Source organism: Parasteatoda tepidariorum, chromosome 4 (assembly GCF_043381705.1).
Source record: "Parasteatoda tepidariorum isolate YZ-2023 chromosome 4, CAS_Ptep_4.0, whole genome shotgun sequence".
In the NCBI taxonomy this organism is placed as follows: domain Eukaryota; kingdom Metazoa; phylum Arthropoda; class Arachnida; order Araneae; family Theridiidae; genus Parasteatoda; species Parasteatoda tepidariorum.
The window spans coordinates 87666634-87691251 of NC_092207.1; the positions used below are offsets into that span (position 1 = coordinate 87666634).

General features: G+C 28.0%; 1 protein-coding gene across 1 annotated transcript in view; it reads left to right on the plus strand.

The window, feature by feature from the left end:
• The first annotated feature begins 4211 nt into the window (after positions 1-4211).
• LOC107450262 (uncharacterized) overlaps positions 4212-24618 on the plus strand; it is a 23341-nt gene continuing 2934 nt past the window's right edge. The window contains exons 1-4 of the mRNA XM_016066020.3: positions 4212-4407; positions 7570-7614; positions 16729-16770; positions 17051-17071. Coding sequence (XP_015921506.2) covers positions 4291-4407; positions 7570-7614; positions 16729-16770; positions 17051-17071 — 225 coding nt within the window. The 5' untranslated portion in view covers positions 4212-4290. The remainder of the gene's footprint in view (positions 4408-7569; positions 7615-16728; positions 16771-17050; positions 17072-24618) is intronic.

Genomic DNA, 24618 nt, shown 5'->3' on the forward strand with positions numbered 1-24618 from the left:
CATTTTTAGTTTCTGCATAAAGTTATGATAAATATGATATATACACGTATTTAATTTCTTCCAGTACACATTTTTTCTTCTCGTACCAGAGTAAAAATGAATCGACGGTTTAAAGACAAACATTAGTTTTTAAATATAATTCTTTTCTCGGAATTTCTCGTTGTTCTCATTCTCAGAACTTCTCATTATATGTACTTTGATGCGTATTTGCTTTATCGATTTAATGTAAAGTATTATTTTTTAATATTACTGCAAAATATATAGTTTTTTTTTCAACTTTATGTTTAATTATTTAGTATTTATTCAACGCAAAATATGTTTTATAAATTTTAATCCATATCTTGCATTTGAATATTTTTATTTTTGCTTACAATACTTGATAACAATTTTTGCTATGCATTAAATCTTAACATATAACATATACATTTGCATATAACATACATATAACATATACAAATTGACATATAATTACATTAACATATAACATATACAAATCTTAACATATAACATATATGCTGCATATATAACATATACATTTAAGCACGCTCAATTATACAGCACTACAGTCCGCTGTGAGTCTTGGTCGGCTGAACTATATCATTAACGTTAGTAAAACCTTCCTGTTTTCGGCTTTTAACTAAGTTTTTCGTCTTCAAGGTGGTTAGATCTTTTGTGTTACTCTCCATTATATATTCACAATGGAGTATTTTCATATAACCAAAAATTAATACTAACACATTCCAAAACTATTTCAATTCAAAACTAGGTCTGTAATATCATGAGTAGGGTAAACTAACCAGTGATGGAACACTTAAGCTTCGCTTGCCTTTTCAAAAATCATATTAATTTCATAATTTTAGTTAAATGACAATGTCAACATATTTGTTACTAATTGCAAATTGTGTAAAAACATTTTAGAGAACTTACATAATATTGTTTTAAAGTTTTGGAGGTTCAAATAACAAGTAGTAAGAAGACCAAGTGAAGGAACAGCTCTTACCAGTGAATGAACACNCAAGTCGTTGTGAAATGTTACTTTATTTTGTTTATAAGTCAAATTTAGTTAATGTATTACTGTTTAAGTTGTATGTAGGTATTGTAAAATGATTTATTTTATTTATTTAGGCATTTTTAGAAAAATATATTGAGTGGTATTCGAAAAAAACAAATTTTTAACTTTAAAGTCATTTTTCTCAAAATGTGATATGTTGAACTTGTGCGCACTGCGTACAAAGAACTAATTGATAGAATTGTACGAAACTTTAGGAAAAGTTTTATGATATGGTTTGCTACAACTGGTACCTACTATAAAAACCATTACTCTCTTAAAATTTTTTTAAATAATTGTGTAATGTGCCAAAAATATAGAAATTTGAAAAACTTAAACTTTTTTAATTTTTAGAAAATTAAAATATATGTATATCAAAATAATATTAGGTAACACAGGTTTAGGGTAATTATAACTTTAATTTAAAATTAGTTTGACATTATTTTGATGATATTTGACTCGTACGCTTTGCGCGCAATGAAACTCACTTTTTCGAAAATAAAAAAATTTCACTATATTAAAAAAAGTCTGTATTTTTTTTATGAATGATTTTTTTTGAATTTAGCTATTTAATTATATTGATAATAGTGCTAGTAAATGATAAAAAAAATTTCATAGCTTTAGGATAAATTCAAAGATAGTTACAGTGTGTCGAAAATATGGTATTTCATTGTATCGTTTAAGGCGTTAAAGGGTCCTGACCCCCCTTAACTATTTATTGCAATATATTGCAACACAATATTGCTCTTTATGAATGCTATTTATTGCAACGCAATATACGTAAATAGCATGTTCATAGAAGACTTTAAATCAGGAGTTTTCCAACTTCTTTAGTTTGCAGTATCCTCGCAAAATTCAATATTTTCTAAAACATCCCAATCATTTAATAATTGTTTGCAGTTAATATTTATTACATATATATAATGTATGTTTCATATGAGTAAAACTATAAAACTGAAACTATGAAGGTAAGTGGAGAAAGTATGAAAATAGTTAATTCTACTCAGGCTTAAATCCCACTAAAGTGTAATTAATCACTATAATAACACGAAGGAACTATAATTAATAAAAAAAAAATCAATAAAAACTAATAAATAATGAACTTTAGTATATACTCAAAAAACTTTCAATAGGTTTCTTTAGGTAGCGATCCGTAATAAAGAAATATTGTACTAAAAAGGCTAAAATTATTAAAGAAAGTGTTGTTAAATTAGTAAAAGTTCATGTAAGTGATAAGGAAATTCATGCATTTTACCCTGATTTTCCCCTCTCGGTCACTGTGTTTTTTATTGTTCTGTTGCTCATATTTCTTCTCTGTTAGCTACAGTGGTTTTTATAGTTTTGTTTCTCATGTATCAACTTTACGTTTTTTACTACCTATTTCTTTGTTTACAACTATTTGAATATTACCTGATACAAAATTTAATTAACTTCAAAAGCATACAAAAAGGAAAGAACAGTCGGCATGTTTCCAGAACTTCAAAAATAAGCACCTATTTTTGAGACTTGCAAGACGTGAATGAGAGGGAAAAGGAATATTAAATAAAAAAAAGATGTAAAAGGAATATTAAATAAAAAAAAGATGTAAAATTGCCAACGAAAATTGGAAAATAAAGGGGAGAAACAAAACTAGAAAAAAAAACAGTAGCCGAGAGAGACAAATCAGGGTAAAATGCATTTCCACGTGCTATGGTTGGGTGATGAGGAACTAATGTCGTTAACAAGGGAATCGTCATTCATATAAATAAAACAAGTTGGACATCAAAATGAGCTAATGTGACATGGATGGAAATTAGTTTGGCATTGTCAAAATTGAATTTATGCCCAAGGTTCCTACAATGCGCGGCAGTTGATGATTTCTCGAATTCTTGATAATCGATATAAAGAACTTAGTGGATGAACCGGCTAAGTGACATTTTAGTGAATTTGAGTAAATGACAGTAGAAGTGTTTGCGATCCTCCTTTTTCTTTTTTTTTTCTTTTTTTTTTTTTNTTTTTTTTTTTTTTTTTTTTTTTTTTTTTTTTTTTTTTTTTTTTTTTTTTTTTTTTTTTTTTTGGTTCAATCTTTATGTCTTTTGCGAAGACATAAGTTACAAAATTTTTGGTGGTTTATTTATTTTATTCTAACTTTCTTATTCGAGAAAATTTTAATTAAATTTTTTACGTTGCATTTGCTTGTTTTTACGGACGCTTCTTAATGTTTTTCTTCAAATATAATTTGGTTTGAAAGAATTAATATATTTAGGCTTATATTCGTGGTGTAAAATTTTAGAAACCTTAATTTGAAGCAAACTGGTATCAAATTTTATAATAACCGATCAAATTTTAAATAACCGATCAAAAACAATTCAGTTAGCCGAGTGAGATGTTAGAGTGAGTGATAGTTAGTAGATGTTATACCAGTATGCATCACTTTAATTGCCGAGAGTTCGGTAATTTTTTATTTTAAAAAAGGGTTTCTTTTAAATTGCGCTGATTATGGTCAAAATGTTACGTCATTTCGTTAGATCTAAAGGTATTTCTGAAATTAAATAAAAAAGTATTTTTATTACTTTTAATGCAAAAAATATCTAGTCATAGTTATTAAAATACAAATTATATTCAAATTTTCATTAAAAATTCATTTTCATGAGTATAATCAAAAACTGTGTTTTCAAGTGGTTTGACTTCGCAGATTTTTCAACCGATCAAGAAAACTTGCAAAAAAAGCTGACATATTCCTTTTTTAAGAAAAAAAATTATATTTCTATTATATAATTCGAAAAATCCTAATCTCCATATTTTTCAAACTTCAAAACTTAGACTTTAAGTCTCTTTAGAAAACAGAATTTAAAATAAACAAAATTTGATGGTTAATACAAATAAACTGTTTATTCAAAATCCTTTACTTAGTCATTAATTTAAGAAAAATATACATATTAAAATAACCAAAAACTATTCAAAATGTAAAATTAGAGCATCATTTTCTTAAATAAATTACATTTATCTTTTGACAATTTAATTTTACGATTCAATTCTTTACTATAAAAGTTTGTACAATATAAAAACTTCATTTATTATTTTTGCACAATATAGATCTTTTGTAACAAACAAATATCAGTAACAGACAAATATTTCAAATCAGTTTATTTTACACTTACATGATGCCTGAAACATGTTTCAAAAGCTCTTAGACTTTTCACTTAAAAGTAAAAAGAGTCGTGTTGATTAAATTTGTTTCTCTTTTCTTTAGATCGAAAAGCATGGATGACAAGAAATTGAAAAATCCCTCGTCTCAATCAAACTTCGTTCTAACCAGCTTTGTTATCTTTCTCGGTTTTGCAGGCAGTTTTGCTTTACTCAATAATGCGAAAGGAAGAGTGAGTTATTTAAAAACAATTTTTAGTACAATATTTCTCTCCAGTTTTTAAAAAAAGTTTTCTTTTCCACTTATGTCTTCGATGTTATATAAATATTGATGTAATTTCAGTGCATTTTACGGATATAACTGTGTGAGTTTAAAAACAGGTTATAGCTTTTGGTGGTAAACATTTTTTTTTAAATTTAATTATTGAAAAAAATTACTTTTTTTTAACTTAGTAATTTTAAATGTATTATTTTCTTCCTTTAAACTTTTAGTTCTTAATTTTTATTTATCTGAGATCTTTTTTTGTTCACTATTTGTTATATATAATATAAAAGTTTCTATGTATTTTTTAACCTTCATGCTTTAAGCAATAAGACTTCTAAGGCTTCTAAGTTCCGTGCGCAGTCATAAAACTTCCTTAATTAAATAAGCACACACACACAAACACACCTAAAGTTACCACCCTCGGGATCAAGTCAAATGGTCACTATATGTAGGGGGTCACTTTATGAAGACTCTTTAAAAAGGACAATATACATATAGTTAAATGCACATTCGAAAAACTGGACCATATTGAGTAGTGATTTAATTAATTGACAACCCTAATAACTTCTAAAATATGTTTAACACAATAAAGATAATTAACATAAAACTCACTTTATTTCTTTTGGTATTAGTTGAAGAACTTCCGTAGTAATCGATTTAAATAACACATAATGACAAAATGCACATTGTAATGTAATACTTGATTATCCATAAAATTCTCATTGCAAGCTGTAACAAAACATTCATTAAAAAATTCTACAAATTTTAATAAACTTCCATTCACAGTAAAAAATTCAGAAATTTTTTGTTGCTTAAAACACTTCTTTTCAACAGTTATTGTTTCAGTCATTCCTTCAAGTATCCTTAATAAATCTAGCATTTATGGACAGCTATTTAAGGCACACGTTTTCATGTTGTGACACATCTTTAACATTTCTGCGCTGGAAATTTCATCATATCGCAAATGTCTTGCTTAAAATTTTCTTGATCAACGGAAGTACTGCATGCAGGAATATCACTGTCAAAATTCGTGAATAATTTAGCATCCATTGGTCCATCTTCAGAAGGCAATTGATTTAAAAGATTTTGAATGTGCGAAAGGATATTGTCATCATTTTTAGCTTGTGAATCGCTCATATCTTCTGAAATCTCTTGGGTAAAACCACATTTTTCAAAGCATTTTGAAATTGTCGTTTGGCGTACCGAATTCCACGAGTCACTAATCCACATTAGGGCATCGAGAACGTTTATGCTTAAAGTAATTTCGTTTGCTGATTTGCAATTTTTAGCTCTGGCAATCATCGCTTTGAGAAAGAATTTTCTATAGTGTTCTCAAGATCAAGCTGTTGTAAATGTGATGTTATATTAGCAATAGACAAACTCTTCATTTTAGTATTATAGATTCAGAGACACTTAGAAAATGGAAACTTCTCATTGGTTTAAACTATTGTTTGAAATCAAACCATAGTTTTGTCAAATATTTTAAAGGTAACAACAGTGATGTTTGATAGATTATATCTCTAATCAAAATATTGTTTACTGCACGTTCTGCAACACTTGATAATGTTTTAATTGTTATGCCAGGTTATCTGAATGATCAAAGTGATTGTGTTAGCATAGGGGGACAACGTCATCAAACTAGTATTTCTAAAGTTATGAGAATCCACGTGCTTATTTTGTCAGCAGTTATACTATTAAAACCTGTTACTATAAATCCATGAACTAAAAGGCAAAATTAAAAGGCATTTTAAAATTAATGCTGAAACAGCAGGGATTAGTTTAAAAGAGGGTAAAGGAATCAACAATCTATTAATAACAACAATGATGGTTATTAAATTTTTAGTAATAATTATGAATTAAAAATAAATAAATAAATAAACTATGTACTAAAAAGCAAAATTAATGGAGAAAATGTATTTTTTATGATAACAGTAAAAAGTCGTCGTACTGTTATAAACACCATTGATGTTAAATTTTGTTAATAAGCTCTATTGGCATCATGATACTTGTTACATGTATTTTTTATAAATACCACACAATAGGCTGTTTAAATAGGTACTCGCATAGGAGTAAAAATTTGTAATTAAATTTGTTGTCTGCACAGATGCCTATTTACATTGTAGATTCTAATGATAGATACTATGAAAATAAATTTTTAATGGATTTTCCAAGCGATATATCCCGAAAAAACTGCTTGATAAATGTAAATTTTAAATATCAGGAGTTGCCTTGACCAACAGCATTATGCCAGGTAATACTGAATGCAGTATATCTTTATTTTGATGTTATCAACTACTAAATACGTTATTAGATAATTTCTTAATCTAATAGCGCAAGGCCACCTATAACGGCAACAAATAATTTGATATACACAAAAAGAACATTGGAATTACTTTATTTTTGTTCATAGTGTTAGTATACATCTCTCAGCTTCATAACTGATTTCATAGTATTGTTCAATACTAATATCTCGATTGTTTACTTTTTTTTGACCCCATACAAATAACATGTATTCAGCTAATTCTCTATGAAATAAACCACTCTGATTCTGGACCAATGTAAATTTTTCTCATACTACAAATTGGCAGATTTATTCTCAAGATAAACATATAAATATGATACTTTACAATCAGAAATTAACAGCTTGCACTAGAATTGATTTTCACTATTATAACTTCTAAAGGTTCACATAATTTGTCATAATTTTTAAGCTCTTTAACGTTTATTAGCAAAGCCCACTGTAGATCCAATTTCATTTATTAAAAATAAATGTCTACTCAACGATATTTAATGTCGCCCAAAATATTGTTTAGAATTGCATCATATTTTTAATTCCTTTATCTCATTACATTCCCATTCAAAGTTAGAAATTAATTTATAAAAATGCTTCCTTTCTATATCTATGTATAACATAATATGATTAATGAAAATGCGTATTTCATTATGTGATGTCATAATTAAAATGAAATTATAACTTGTTATGCTACATGAAAACTGAACTCTATATTCCATGAATGCCATTAATTAATAACTCAGCACGCAGTTTTAATTTTCCGAATTAGTAATTATTGTTGAATCATATTTTCCGCATGATTCGTCAACGAATTAATTAAGATATTTTTCTTTTCAGCCGCTTTTGAAATTCTGCTTTAACTCAAGGGATCAATTCGTGTCTGTAAGTAAAATGGATGTTTATTTTCTGTTTATGGAATGATATCAAATTGTTTTTGAATTAATTAATGTCGTTTATTTATATAAATTAAGTTGAGTTAAAAAAAAGTATTAATTAGGGTAATTTTTGTAACCTAAATGCTTACAATGAGTGAGTAAATATGCAATATTCAACATTGGAAGTACCCTTGGGTAGCGGGATACCTGCAAGTTACGCAGAGTGGGTACCTCCATCCTGATTGCTTGTTAAAACGTGGCATTTGCGTACGATAGCAACTGTTCCTTCTATTCTATTTCGAGTAAATCAATCGCGTCAAATATCAATTCTCTTAAGTGGCACCTTCTATGTTCTTTCACAAGGATTCTTTCACAAATATTTCATTTCTTTAACTATATATTTCTTACTAAACACAAAGACAGACACGAGGCCATGTACAACATGTACAAGCTAACTATGCATCGAAGTTGCCAGGCACACAAAACAAAAATATATCACGGTTACAGTAAAATATCGAAACAAACAGAAAATCTAAGTTAGGTAAATGACGTAGACAAGAAAGAATTATATTTCAGCCAATTCGATTTGTGATACAGCGTTGAAAAGCAATTAACTTCACGTTAATTAACATTCAAACTTATGTGGAGAAACTTAACTCAACTTTAATGCGCCATTTTGCATATAAACGATCAGTTGGCGCTGACGTCATAGGTCACATGATTGGGTATCTGTGATTTTCCTCTTCTCCTGTTGCAAAGTACTTAATTGTCACCAGTATATGGTACCACATCACCACGTATGTTTAAAATTTCTACAACCATTTTAGAAAGGATCAAGAATAAATCTAAATTATTACTTCATAACTAAGCTTTTACTTCTATAAGAATACAAAATTATTCTAAATAAATACTTATAAACAAACCCAATTGGCATTGAAAAAGAGTTAAGTGACAAAAAAATAACTATTTTGTTTTAAATTTATAGAGAAAAGACTCATTTAGTTAAATTACGCGTGGCTTACTTAAGTATTAATACATAGCATAGACTTGATTAGTAACAGTCGAATCTCGTTAAAACAAATTCGAAGAACACGAATATGCTTTGTCATCAACCGAAATTCATATTTACTATCAAAACTGCAAACGGTATTTAGTATGATTTTTAAAAAAAATAAAAATGCAAAGTTATAAAAAAAAAATTTTAACGTAATCTGTAAACAAATAAATGTAATAAATGGAGGAAAAAATAAATAAAAATATATTAACCTCTTAAAATTAGACTTCAATATGACATTCGTTTATTGACCTGCCACAGGAAACCGTCTACTTATTTTCCAAGCTAAGAAGAGTTTTCAAAAGCTCCATAGCAACTAGAAACAACCAAAGAGCAACCAAATAAAACGTTCTTAAAAGCCTAACGATCTCTAAATTTCTTCATCAGTAAGAAAATAATGCAATTTCTTTTTTGTGTCTTTCCCCATAGCCACCAGCTAAGTCGGCACCATTCATCCCATCGTCAAAAGTTCACGGTTCCTCATGTGTTCTGCTGGTGATATCACAAATCGCAATTTTATATGAACTAACGGTGAAACCTTTCTGAATCATTTTTTTTTTCAATTTGGTCTTAAAAAGAAAAGGGAGTGAAATTAAGATCCAATGAGGATAATTATGTTCAATTTTGAGTGCCAAAAGCATTCCCGCAACAGCCCGTTGTGGGCCAGGCTGTCATGGAGGATAGGGCTCCCCAATTCCTTGACCAACGGCATGTTTTATGGCAATGTCGTTAGCCTTTGCTTAACAGATGAGCTGATACCCATTGATTGAAAACTGGGAGGGTTTCAAGCCGTTAGTGAGGATCGAACCCCTGCTCTCCACAATGACAGCCCAATTTCTTAACCACTGAGCTATCCCATAGTATTGAGTGGCACATGCTATGAAATGTTAGATGCTCCTATTAATTCTTTGATCTGACTCTTGACATTGTAAAGGATTTGAGTGATTAAGGATTTAAGTGGTAAAGTAAAAGATTTAAGTATCTGATTAGATTAAGTGCTGAACCTTTTTTTTTTTTTCAATTTGGTTCTTGGTAAAAAGAAAAAGGTAAGCAGTTCGGATCTAATAATAATATTTATCTTTAATTTTGAGTGGCATAAGCTATTAAATGTTAGAAGCTTTTGAGCAGATCTTGAATTAGAGGTCTTGGTATTGTTAAGGATTTAAGTTTGTAGGTTATTGAAAAAAATCATAGAATAATATTTAAACGAAAGTGGAAAAGTAAATTAAAATGGAACAAAACATACCTGGATGAAATACGTAACATCTTCAGGGAACACCCTGTATTCGTTCATATGAGTGTTTTTCGGTTTCTATAACTTATAACTGTTAAAAACAAAATTCGGATCTCGATGAGCCATTTGGAACAAATTAACATTCAAAGCATGAAAAGCAAAACAATTTTTAAAACAGAAATGAACTATGCATGCATCTAAAAATCTCAATAAACCGCCAAAGAATAACATACCATTCCAAATCATGTTTTAAATTAAATTCGTGATTAGATTCAGAGTTTCTTCAAAGGTGCAGCAGGTAGCAACTCACAACTATTTGAAAATTTTTTGTTTTAATCAGTTAATTCCTCGTTTAATTCATTTTCATTTTTAATTTTGATTTTTCTTTTTATATTTCATTATTATTTAAGTTTGAAAAGAATAAAAACAAAATTTGGGTTAGTTTACAACATGTTAAATTTCATCTAAAATGATTAAAAATAGTTTTCAGCGAACAAGCATTTTTCTAAAAGTTTTGCGTATGCGCATGGATGGCTTACTCAATACCGAATTTGGATTTAGCTCTCTATTCTGAAGGGCTAATACTTGGGTTGTTGAAACACTGTTAATTTAGGATCTATTTTGTCTTGCTTGCAATTTAAAAGTTAAGGCTATTCCATTAGCACAGACAAATAGTTAAAATATTCATTCATATTATTCAATTATCATATATTTTAAAACGTATGCACATCTAACTGGAAAATGTAATTAATAGATTAAAAAAATATTCTGCTAGTTTTGTTTTTAAACTAATTTGACGCACATATTATGATCAAACAATTTTTATATTTGATTTCGCAAAGAAAAAAATTAGTACTTTGAATCATGTCGCATAAAATTCTTAAATTTACTGAGAGGATAGAGCTACTAAAATATTATTAATTAAGAATCGATTCACAATATTCAAAAATTCGTTTTCAAATATCTTTAATTAAACATCACTGCAATCCAAAATATAGCATTCATTATCATTTTTTGTATGCATATGAGAAATGATTTATGCTTTTTAGCTAGAAATGTACGGTGTATTTTATAAATATTTTTTTCTTGTCTTATAAATCTTTTTACAAAATAATTAATTATTTCTTTAATTTTGAAAAAAAAAACTATCTTATCTGGTATTTTCGGTAAAATATAAACTATAATTAAAAATGCAAAAGACGTAAAACCAAACAAAAAACTTAAGCTTCAAGAGCCCCAGGACTACATTTTAATTAAATAACAAGTTTAAAGATACTAAAACAAGAACCTTTAAAGTATTAAAAAGACGATCATTCAGGAACTAAAAGTTGAACTTTGGTGAAAGTATTCGCATAAATTCTAGGGACATACATTCTGAATTTAATTAATGACATATATTTGATTATTTTTAATTTCTACACTGAATAAAATGTATAGCCTGAAATAACAGAATATGGTAAAATTTGCCATGTTTCTGACTCTACGGGAACTTACGTAAAACTCTTTAATTTTTACCGAAGTAATTTGCTAATTATTTTGGTAAGATAGCATAATGTTTTATAGTACGTGCAAAGTTGATAAATGTGGTAAAATTTAGTTATTTTATCATCATGCCTTAAAGACTGGCATTAAAACGATTTATTCTGCATAACTTACTTTTCAGTTTTGTATTTTTTACTAAATGTGTGATAATAAAAACTAAAATTTTGAAAAGCAGAATTTCCGGTAAATCGTTACCATATGAAAGGAAAAATTAAGAATCACCAAATGAACTGTTTAAATTTTTTAATCAACTCTATATAGTAGTAATAGCTGAAATAGTCGAGGTTTACTAAATTTGTAAATGACATAACCATGTTCCACTTTTATGAAATTGCATAAAGGCTAATATTATTGTTTAATTTTCTATCTTTTCAAAAAAATAAAGTAATCAAAAGCCTGATTGCAATGACATACGAAAAAAAAGTTTCGTCTCATTAACAAATAGATTTTGTTATACAAATTTGCAAACATTTTATAAATTGCCGAATTTTTAAACGTTAAAACTTAATCATTTTTAACATAATTCATTTTTAATTTCATTCATTCACTTTATTCATTCATTCATTCATTGCATTTCATTTATTTAAGTTTAGAATGAATTATATTTTTAAACGGTAGAAAAAAATCAATCTAACACAATTTTGCTCCAAGTTATAAATTATAACAGAGAAAACGTCAATTTTGCCATATACGGAGAAAAGAATTTATATGATAATGTCATTTCTACTGAAAAAAACATGAATGTTTTTTTACCACGCACATGGTAACGGTTTATCGGAAATTCTGGTATTTAAAATAAGAGTCACCAAACATTTAGCACAAAATACAAAACAGAAAAATAAAGTGGTTTTCGTGCACTAGGGTATCATGGTAAAATTATTAAATTTTACCATATTTAATAAGTTTTATCAAATAGCATAAAACTATTTTATTGTTAACTTTATCAAAATCATTAATAAAGCGCTACGGTAAAAATTAAGGAGCTTTCTAGTGTTACCTTAGAACCAGAAAACGGTGAATTTTAGCAAATTCTGGAAGTTATGACCATACTTTTTTCTCACGGCAGGACAAACCATATGTACGGCAATTAAATATTTAAACCTGTTTAGGGGGGATTGTTAATTTGAAATTCCCGTTGATTTGAAATTTTTTACCCAAAAATTTTCTAAAGTCACTTATAGAGTATTTTCTTACCATAAGTTTTGTTTCCAAATAAAACACCCTTGAACGATTATATTACATCATAAATCATAAGTTTTATATTACATTAAATTTTAATCATTTATTTAATTCTTATCCCTTATCAATATTTTTTCAAGGTATAATTTTTTAAGGTAACTTCATTTAGTTAGCATTCTGAATAAGTTCTAAATCAAAATTAAGCTCTATCTTTATAAGCTTTATTTTAGTTTTTAAACTAATTTTTTTTGTAACTTAATTAGTAATGTAAATAACTTTAAAAAGCAAGTTTAAGCTTTATTCAAGTTTATGACCTTTATCGTGTTCCTCAACCAAACTTTTCCTTATTAGCTTTAAATTGGCATCGTGGACAACTTTTAAAGCCAAAATTAAATTCTAAACTGATGAGCTTCATCTTATTTTACTAATCAAACCTTTCTTTATTGATATCTTTTTGCATTGCGAATGAAAGTTCGAAGGTTAAAATTAATTTATATTCTTGCAAAGCTTTATCGGTATTATTTTTTCCACACCATAATTTATTTCATGTATCTTTATTTAAGTAGCATTGAGAGTAAATACAGAGGCTAAGATTAAGGTCTGTCCTTTTGTAAGATTTATAAACATGATTACTGGATTGAAAAGCGAATGTTTATACTAGAGATTGCACGAATGGGACAGTATTTACCTATACACTGAATGTATATTCTCTTAACTCACAGTAGTTTTATGTCTATTCCAAAACCAGTTTATAAAATAAATTTATTTATGTTAGACTCCGTTGCAAGTTAAGAAAAAACTATTGGGGTAAAGGAAATTAAGTAAATCATCCGAGAGTGCATATGTTCCGTTTAATGTCGTTATTAAATTGTAACAAATAAGCTTTCAAGGCAAAAGCTTTTAATAGATAAACGCACCAAACAAAAATTTAATTCATGCTATCTTTTACGATACACATCATAGAATTATTTAAAAAAAAGGTTACAGCTTCGTAGCATTACTAGACTTGGCGACATATTTCGATAAATAAGAACTTTTGTTCTTGAAAATAAAAAACAAATATGTGACGTTGCAGGAGTATTGGATTTGATTGGACAACTAAAAGTAAGTCTTATGGTGCCCTTAAATCAAATGGAAGATAAAGAATTTTTACTTTTGTTTCGCCGTCGAAGAAAATCGTCTGCAATAAACATTATAATGAAATTCATGATTATTTTTGATTTTGAGTCGGTCATGAAATGAACAATAAAGGTGAAATTTATGACTGCATAAACAAGCAGATTCATAATAGAATTGAAACTGTATTTTTTAATTACAGATTACTAAAAAGTACATCAATTTCAAGAAAATGTAACATGCAAATATATAAAACTCTAAAAAGGCCAATAGTGACGTATGGATCTGAAATTTTGATTTTATCTAACATAGCTGAAGAATTTATGGAGATATTTTTTTGAGAAATTATGGAAGAATTTAGGAAAATTATTAAAGAAAATGACACATGAAAAAATACAACCATGAAATAGAGAAATTAATTAAAGGGAAATACATCTTAAGATTTAACAAAGAAAGAGGAATATAATGTATAGGTCATTACAAAAGTTAAGAAACAGACATGCCTAAGAAAATTATGGAAGGAAATCGCGTTATAAACGCGAATGGTATTTATATGATAAATGAAATTGTATTACTTTAAATTTTTAATATTTATGGATACAAAATTAATGCATAACAACACATTTATGAAAGTATAGCAGCTGCCTTTGAAATAATATTTTTGATGGGATTCAACATTTTCGGCAAATTTGAATTTTTGATACTCCCAATTAGTTAATAACTGAAACATGCTGAAAAAACATGAAATAGTTTTCAAAATACAAAATTTTAAAAGCTAAAAAAATTTATATTTGCAATAACTTGACAGCAATTTAACAACTAATTAGCAATTAATTCAGTTTAACAATTAACTTGAAAATCTTAGTTCGTGTATTGTACACAATGTTAAATAAGTTATACCTCATTTTGTTTTTTATATTGGAAACAATTTTAGCCTTCATTTCGTTTTTTATAATTTCATATTAAATAATAATAGTTTAATTAATGTCGCATATACTTTTATTAATCTTAACGTGGACCAAATTTTGTGCAAAAGTTATTTTAGGTCTTTTATGTAAAAGAAACTTAAATTGGAAAAACAAATTTAACTTAATTTTCAATATAAATAATCCCTAATTTTTATATTTAAAGTATTTAATGCAACATAAGACATTCTATTTTCGTAGACAGAATCTTGAAAGTTTGTTTATACTAATTACCAGCTGTAGGCAATGATTTTTGACATCTTATAAACGTCTTATTCTGGAAAACTCAGAACTTCGAGACGTTTTGACCAGAAGATTTGTTAGATCAAGATTCTAGTTTCTGTGACAGGTGAAAGACAATTGAAAGGGAAAATCCAATAATAAACTTTTTCGCAGGGAATTATTATTCGTGACTATTTCCAATGTTTGATATTATAAGAGTTTTGTTTGGCCGGGAATAAGACAAATAATGCACTGAATGATTATAATTAAAAAAAGGCTTTTAAAATTATAATCACTCTGCCCCGAAAAGCCTTTCTTTTTTTTTTCACAAGGCTGTAAAAAAAAGAGAACATGCTGAAAAGAAAGAGAATGGCCTAACATTTCATCTGAATTTGAGTGAAGCTATAAAATTATAAGAATTTATTTTATGAAAAAAAAAGAAAAATTGTTCGTAAGTTGAAAGACAGATGGCGCTGTACTAGACAGAATAAGCTAAAAAGACTGTCGTTTCGGCTCTCTTTGTTCAAGGTTGATCGACCATAACATAGGTGATACCGCAATGCGTTGGGAAGCTAATCGGCTTTTATTGTTCCTAAAAACAGTAAAAAAAAATGCCAAAACTGATAAAACCACCGTAAAAGGAAAGTTAGCGACAAGATTCTTAAGAAATAGTTAATATGATGTAGTTCATTTCCTAAAAGTTTAACGAGCAAAACTGTATATTCCTGAACAGATCGAAGTGGCTCAGTAATGGTCCAACGTTCCCTGCCTTCTTATCACAAATATAATGTGCGGTGTGTAGGTCATATTTTTTAATTGGCATATTAAAATAAGCATAAATTTAACCCTTTTTGCAGCAACTTTCGATTGAAAAAATAAACCAGGTAGAACATTAGCAAGAGCGGCCTTAAAAAGTACATCTCAAGTGAAATGATGCACTTTAGATCTTAGTAGTTTAATCCTTTCCGGAAAAGCAAATTCTTATTTAAAATTTTTGTCAGACAAGACATGAGCAAATTTGACTTCAGACAGTACATTCTATGTGAAGCGACATTATTTAGTTCTTTTTTGTTAAAAGAATAGTGATGGCTAACAGTTTAAAAGCAATTAGTTTTACATTTCTAGTAGTTTGTAACATTTGTTGAATTAGTGTTGACAGTCAGGGTACACTACATAGTAAAAGGTTTAAGAGGACGCCATGGGAAAAACTTTTCGGCTCAAATTCTCTTACAGCTCCATAACTGATTTAAAATTTAGTATACAAATAGTGAAGTATAGAAAAAGTGAATTTAGACAAACCTAGGGAAAATCATGAAGTTTCAAATACTGAAAAGAGATTGTTAAAATATCTAAATCTTTCAACATATTTGCAAATTTTTCTCAGCTATTGAAATTTTGTGGTCTGAACTCACTTTGCACTTTCTTTTAAGTTTTAAATTTGTAATGGAGGTTAAAGAGAATTTCAGATGAAAAGTTTCTCCCGTGGAATGGCGTCCTCTCAAACATTCGTGCTTCAGCATCTTATATGACGACGGTATCCCCATCTGTCGACCAGCACTTAAATTGTTTTCGTCTTTCACGAAACAAAGTCCCATTGCGTGTTGTATACTAAGAAGGAACATCAAATTATTCTGAAGAGTGGTAATTTTTAGCAGCCTTTCGTAAATGCACCTTTCTTTAATTGCAACCATAAGTAGAAAAAATAATTTTAATATTGTGATTTTAAAAAAAAATTCTCTTAATGTAAAATAAGTGCTGCGTCCATAAAAAATTTGTTTTTAAAATCTATAATGCTAATTTTTTTTTCAGGCACAATGCGTCTTATGTGACTTTTACAAATTTTCAGCAACAGTAAGTATTACTTTGATTATTACACCATTTTATGAGTATTTATGACATAATGGTTTAAGATCACACAAATGTAAAAGCACTTTATCAAACATGTAGATACTCTTACGTGATCTCAAACCCAATATTTAATTTATTTTAAAGAAAACTAATGAAAGTTATTTTACATCACAAATTCAATAGGACATTATTTTCAATTCATTATTATTATTCTTATTTAGGATCATTTTTGTCTGCATTTTAAACTCCAACACTTATAAAAATGTTTAACGTTTCTTTTCAGGTGCTTGGATGCAATGGACGGGTATGTATCAAAAATTATTTCTTAATAGTTTAATGCTTAAACTTGAACGTTGAAAGCTGTCGAAACATATGATTAAAAAAATGTATCGAGCATAATTTAAACTTAGGTGTTTGTTTGTTTTATAAAGGCATACTTTAGTTTATTAAAAATTAACTAAATCTATGACTCTTAATTCAACTCGTTTTAATAGTAAAATAAAGTCATATAATTAAAAAAAACGTTACAAAGTATTTTTACAGTGCTATACCTTTTCCATTTCTTGTTCATAAAACGAATCCTGGCTGATCCAAATTTTTTTAAACTTTATTTTTACATCATAAGCTATCCGTCTTTTTAATAATTTCTGATTTATTTCATTCATTTTAAGTTAGGGACAGAAAAATTGCCAAACTATTATTGCGTTTTTTTTCTCTTTTTTTTTGGCAGCATTACTTTTTAGTTTACTTTCAAAACTGCTATCTTCGAGCAATGAAATTTTAATAAAAAAATACATTTAGACATTCATTATTGATTTATTATTCAGTTGCTGTAATATTTAAAGAAAGAAAGAAAGATTAGGTATAAAATTTTTAATTTTAAGCAGTAAAAATCATAATTTTTATTGTTAATCCGAAATCTGAAAATTGTACAAAATCTTTACAGGTCACAATTATAAAATAATATTTATATAGCAACTGCATTGTATCGATTCATATCATATCAAATTTGCACTTTTAGCAAATTCTAAAATCTCTTTGAACGAAATAAAGTAATAATGTTTTTTTTTTAATATTGTAACTAATTATAACTATATTTAATTATAATTAAGAGGAGCACTGAGTCGAAGATACTAAACCAATTCAAAATGACATATTTTTTAAAAAGACTATTTTAATTAGACTTTGCTTCTTTATTTTCCACAAATTTATTTTTAGAAAATCTGTATCTTTCTACTTTTATTTTTAACACCAAACCAATTTCCTAAACATTCGATGAGAAATTTTACTGGATTAATTAGTTTTTTACAATGTACTTTTTTCCATTTTTAACTATATTTGAAAGAGAAGCTAGAATATGAATAATATATAATTGTAACTCTTTGAAACATCTACATTTTACTAGAAAAGTGCACAACTAAATTACTTTTCTTTAACACATGTCATGAAAAATACTGAATAAACAATTTAGTGACATGCATGCACTTTCGCGTCAGATATTGTTGAAGAAACAGAAACTATTGGATTTACAATATTTTGAGCGAACAAAATTTAAAAAACATAATCTATTACATATTTTTTGCACACATTCCTTCCTTAAGTTACTTGTTTATGAAATAATATTACAAACTTCATTCACTACAATTCATATTTATTAGTTACATTTTTTTTAATATTGTGTTTTAGTGACAAATAAATTACTGCTGACTTTGTCCACAGAAAGCTATTTTGAAACAACTCGTGAGACATTTGACTGATCATTTGACCTTTAATAATTCCTTCAATAAATCAATGACTATCTAAAATTTTCAGAAAAGATAATGGAAACTAATAGTTCACCTAGTTTTCTGAGTTACAAGTAGATGAAAAACTCAGTTATGACATCGCGTGTGCTTTTTTAAGTTTGAATTTATTATCTTATTAGTTAATCCAATAAATAATAAGAAAAATTTGAAATGTTTCATGTAATGACTTAATTATACTCGGAAAGGGTCTTGATAACATTTTATTTAAAACCGTATTTAGCGGACATTATACCATTAATTAAATACAAATTGCGTTTAATCATGGATGGCAAGTCCTAATTTACTATTTTAAATTAAGTAAATTTATTGTTTCAGCAAAACTGAGAGGGGAAGTACCTGAAGTGTTATTTACAAATCAAGCATAATTTTTTTATATACAATGTACTTTATTTTTGGTTATGAAATAATAGATAGTTATAAAATATTTGTCTATTTCACATTTGTTGCCGATAAAAGTCATTGAACAAATGTGTAACAAATATTTGTAAAGAATTGTAGAAATTTTGCCAAATATGCGATAAATAATACAGTTGGAAAAAGCATGTTTAAGATATTAATAAACAAATAATTTCAAATGATTTCTTGTTAGAGTTCTAATTAAGCTAGTAAATCACAATTTTAAAAAATTTACTTCCCAAGTGTATAATCGGGTGCTTGCAACTTGAGAAGAAGTGAACTTATTATGCCTAATTATGTGATTTAAATCATATTAAATTGGATACTTGTAAACGATGCCTCGCCTGTGAGCTAAACTCATTGTCTGGTGTATCGGCAAATAAGAAGATTTTTCCACGATGACGTCAGTTGCAGGTGTCCAATTATACAAGATCATGATAAATCATTGCCTTCACCACTGTAGCATCGTAATATCAACATGCATTGCAATATTTTCGAAAAAAGTATTCATGAGAATAATATTTCGAATATTTTATCTGTCGTTAGAACGTTCAATAATTATTAATTAATAATTAATAATTATTTATAAATTTAATAAGTACGATGAAGATTGACAACATTTCGTTCCCCTGCCGATAAAATATCTATTTCATTTCTAAACGTTATTCTAAGTTGCAAAAAGTAATTACTCTAAATATTGAGTATTATTATTTTTGTTATTATTATTACTATATATTTCTTTTCTAAATTATTAATATTATGCACCTATACGAAACCTGTTACACAATCGCAGAAACAAGTCAGTTAGCCATCACTGTGCCATCACTTTTGCTAATCTATGAGTTTTACCTTCATATTAAAAAAAAACTCACTTTAAGAAATAAACTATTGAAATTTCCCAATTGTGTATTTGATTTTACAAAATAAATTATGAATAATTAGCGTGTTTGTTATAACATTTGACTTAAAAAAGTGATGTTACAAAATGTTTTATAAAAAGCTATACAAACTTGAATTATTTAAGTAATTTTATTTCGTAACTTTCAACATTCTGAATCTTAAGAAATTCCAAATTCCAGAATGATAGAACAAACTGTTCTTATGTTCACACAGACAGAGAATATTATTATTATTATTATTATTATATATTTCTCTTTTTAATTAGTAATATTAGATCTATCGGAAACCTGTTACACAATCGCTGAAGCGAGTTAGTTAACTCCACTTCTCTACTATCACTTTTGCTAATCTCGTAGTTTTACGTACGTATATTAAAAAAACTCACTTTAAAAAATGTCTAAGACTTAAAAAAGTAATGTTGTAAATTTTTTGTTAAAAAGCTATAAAAACTTGGAATATTAAAATAATTTCAACTTGCAACCTGCAACATTTTCAAACTCAAGAAGCTTAATTCAAAGCAATTTACACTTACTAAAAGCAAAAGGTCTTAATTTAACTTTGATTCAAAACATTTCATTGTGTTTTTCTAACTTTCTTGACATTTTGTAAATTAAAATTATCTTACGCTATAGTTTTAACCACTTTCATTCTATTTATTCCTTCAAGAATATTTTTCATTAGATAGATCTTAAATCATTTTTGCATCAAGTAATAAAAATAAAACTTGAATTTTTAAAGCCAATTCTCTTACATTGTAACTAAATCCAATGTTATTAAAGAATTTAACTAAATTATTTTAAAGAAGAAGATGCTTCGTGAACTGAAATTCTTTTCTTTTTGGGAACACTAATTCCACTTCAGTTGATAGGCACAAAAAAGATTTTCTACCAGATTCAAGGCGAAGAAAATAAAACAAAATACTTTGCGGCTCTTTTAGAATTCGTTTTTTATTCCTTCACTTAAATTAAACTAACTTATTTCGTAATAGGATTAAATTTAAAATGATTTTTAATTAATCTGTCGAAGCTGCTTCGATACAACAATTTTCAGTTATCTTTATCGAGAAAAACTCGTTAAAAGCATTTTCAGATACTTATGTTGAAAATGTGTACCTACTCGTAAAAATAGAATAAAAAACCGATGATATAACTTACAAATGAATTTTAATTTTACTCATCCGAACGGTTTTGAAATAACTATTTTTTGGTATCTTTTCCAAGAAAATCTCTTAAAACTAGGATTAAATGCTGATCATATAATACATTACTGAAAAGGACTTTTGATGATTTTATCCAAGCTGTTTCGAAACAACTTTTTTTATGTCTTCGCCGGGACAAAAATCGTTAAAAGTCTTTTCAGATATTTATGCTTGATATGTGTATTTTCTCCGTAAAGTTAAGTTCAAAAATTTATCATAAAATACACAAATAAAAATAGTTTTCAATATTTCTTATCCTATCTTATTTGAAACAACTATTTTTAAATGTCTTTGTCAGTATAAATTTCCCTTAAACAATTTTTGGATACTTATGCGTAAAATGCTAACGGAGAAAAAAATGGTAAAATTACCCATACCTGTACAGTAATGATATTTCTGGTAATAAAACTAAATTAAACGGTATTTAAACCATTCATTTGGTAATTTAAACACTAATTCCACTTCAAATTTTAGGCACAAAAATGATTTTCTAATGACTTCAAGGCAACAAAATAAAACAAAACAATCTGTGGTTCTGATAGAATTATTTTTTTATTCCTTCACATAAAATAAACTACAAAATAGTTTGTGATTCTGATAAAATTCTTTTATTATTCCATCACGTAAAATAAACTACAAAGTAATATGTGGTTCTGATAGAATTCTTTTTTATTCCTTCACTTAAGATAAACTACAAAATAATAGGTGGTTCTGATAGAATTCTTTTTTTATTCCTTCACATAAAATAAACTACAAAATAATGTGTGGTTCTGATAGAATTCCTTTTTTATTTCTTCACATAAAATAAACTAGCTTATTTTACACTAGGACTGAATTTAATATGATTTTTTATTTACCTATCCAAGCTGCCTCGATGCAACTATTTTTAGTCATCTTTAACGGGATAAAACTCACTAAAAGCATTTCCAGATGCTTATGTTTAAAATGTGTACCTTCCCGTAAAGTTAGAACAAAGAACTTGTGATATAATACACAAATGAATTTTAATGTTAACTATCCAAACTATTTTGAAACAACTAGTTTTGGTATCTTAGTCAGAATTAAACTTTAAAAATTATAATAAAAAAATTTATCATATAATACATTAAGGAAAATGATTTGTAATGTTTTTAATTCAAGCGGTTTCAAAACAAATTTTTTGGATGTCATTCCCCATAAAGTTTGTCAAAAAACTCTGATTATATAATACACAAATAAATTTTTTAGTGGTTTTATTTCAAACATGCATTTTTAAATGTCTTAGTCATGATAATTTTTGGTGAAACATTTTCAGATATTTATGCTTGAAATGTTAACGAAATTGGTAAAGGTAAAATGATATTTCTGGTAAAAGAAACAACATAATACAAATCAAATTATACAGTATTTTAACTATTCATTTGGTAATTTTTCCGTTAATACGGTAATGGTTTAATGGGAGTTCTGTTTTTCAAAATAATAGTCTCATTACCTCACATTTTGCAAAAAAATCAAAAATGAAAACTGAATTTAACATAGTAAATGGTTCTTATGCCGCGCTCTGAGGTAATGTGATAAAACTACAATATTTTATAAAAGCTTAAGAAACTATATTTTATTGAAATTTTGCCAAAAAAATAATACTATAAAAATTCCTGTCGTATGACACACATTACCTCGGTCGTCATTTTAAGAGATTAATATTTTACTCATTTTCGTGCCTATAATGACAGAAGGCATTCAAAATTTCGACCGCTTTTGAACTAGTTAGAACTCTCAAATTTTAATTATAGCTCTGCACCGGAAAGCAATATATATTTTAATTTACTCCACAGAGACACAAACAGAATTTATTATCATTTTATCGACGAATCAAATTTATCGTCACACGGAGAATAAAAGTTAGGTGAAATTACTGCTCTGTATAGAAATGACATTTTTGGTAAAAAAAGAAAATAAAACATAATTCTGGTTAATAAAACCAAAATGTACGGTAATTAAACCAATTATTCGATATTTTTTCCATTTACAAGGTGTCAGTTTTCTGAAAATTCTGGTTTTCAAAAACATATTACCACACGTTAAATCTAATTACCACACAAGAATAAAATAATAAATTTCACTGAACATAATAAATTTAACTGAAAATAAATTTAACAGAATAAACGGTTTTTAAGCAACTCTCTATAAGGTATCGTGATAAATTACCACATTTACTATAAAATAATATGGTAATAAAACAATGTATTATTGTTAAAAATACCAAAAGTCATTGCCAAAGCGCTTCGGTAACAATTGCTTTTTTTTTTGGTATTCCAATCGAGCCAGAAACACGGTAAATATGACCATATTCTGGTAGTTTGGACTATACTTTTTTTTTCTTCATGCAAAAAAATAAGTGTATGCATATATATAAGACTGCCCGTAATACTGCTCGAATTCATTTTGGCTAAGATTCTATGAGATGTTGATAGGTGGTAGGAGGAGTTTGACCCCATATACGATGAACTACACTTTTCAGTCAGATTGAATGGAACTGGATCCAGTAGTCTGTTAGTTCGATCTCATAACACAAATTTTCAATTGGTGAATCTGGTGATTGTGCGGGCCAACGAAGCAATGTAAAGTCAACGTCATGTTCTTTGAACCATCTGGCGACAATACAAGCTGTATCACAAGGAGCATTGTCTTGCTGAAAGTATCCATCCCGGCAGGGTACCACCAATAACATAGTAGGATGTACTTGATCTGCGATAACACTAAAATACCCTTGGAAATTCAGACGTTGTTCCACAAGAATCAAAGGACCCATGCTATGCCAAGAAAACATCCCCAAAACCATAACATTGCCTCCATGAGCGAGAAGTGTTGTATCAATGCAGTTGGGGTTCATGCTTTCGTGCTTCGTTCGCCACATCCGAATCCTGCCATCAACATGGTGTAATTGAAAATGTGATTCGTCAGACCACATGATCCTTTTCCAGTCATCTACAGTCCAATATTTTGCAAACTGGTGATGCTTGCTCTTATTCAGGGCTGACAGCTGAGGCTTTCGAACAGGTCGTCGGCTCCCATAGCCTATACGGTGCAATTTGTGGCGCACAGTTCGGCGACTTTCGCAGTTTCACCTTCATTAAGATTCCCTACTACTTGACATTTGGTTGCTCTTCAGTTAGACTGGACAACTCCAGCAAGTCTCCTTCTAGCTCAAACATTCAGTAGCTGGTGATGACCACAAGCTGGATGTTGAGACCCAGTTTTCTGGTCTCAACATCCTCTCTGTGCATACTAACAATTGCTGCTCTCGAACGCTTTACAAGAGCAACCGCTTTGCTGATACAGATCCCGACGCTTCAGGCACCTACAATTATCCCGCATTCAAACTCAATTAAGTTACGTTTTTGCCTACATCTCCGAGCGTAACACAGTGCAATTGACGGTTCACTTGCCTTACATGCTCTTTTCGTAGATATTTCGCCCTCTAGCGGCAACACAGCGTCCCAATTGCTCATATTTTTCATAAAACTGTCAGATAGTCATAAAAATTTGGCCACTCGGTATATATATATATAT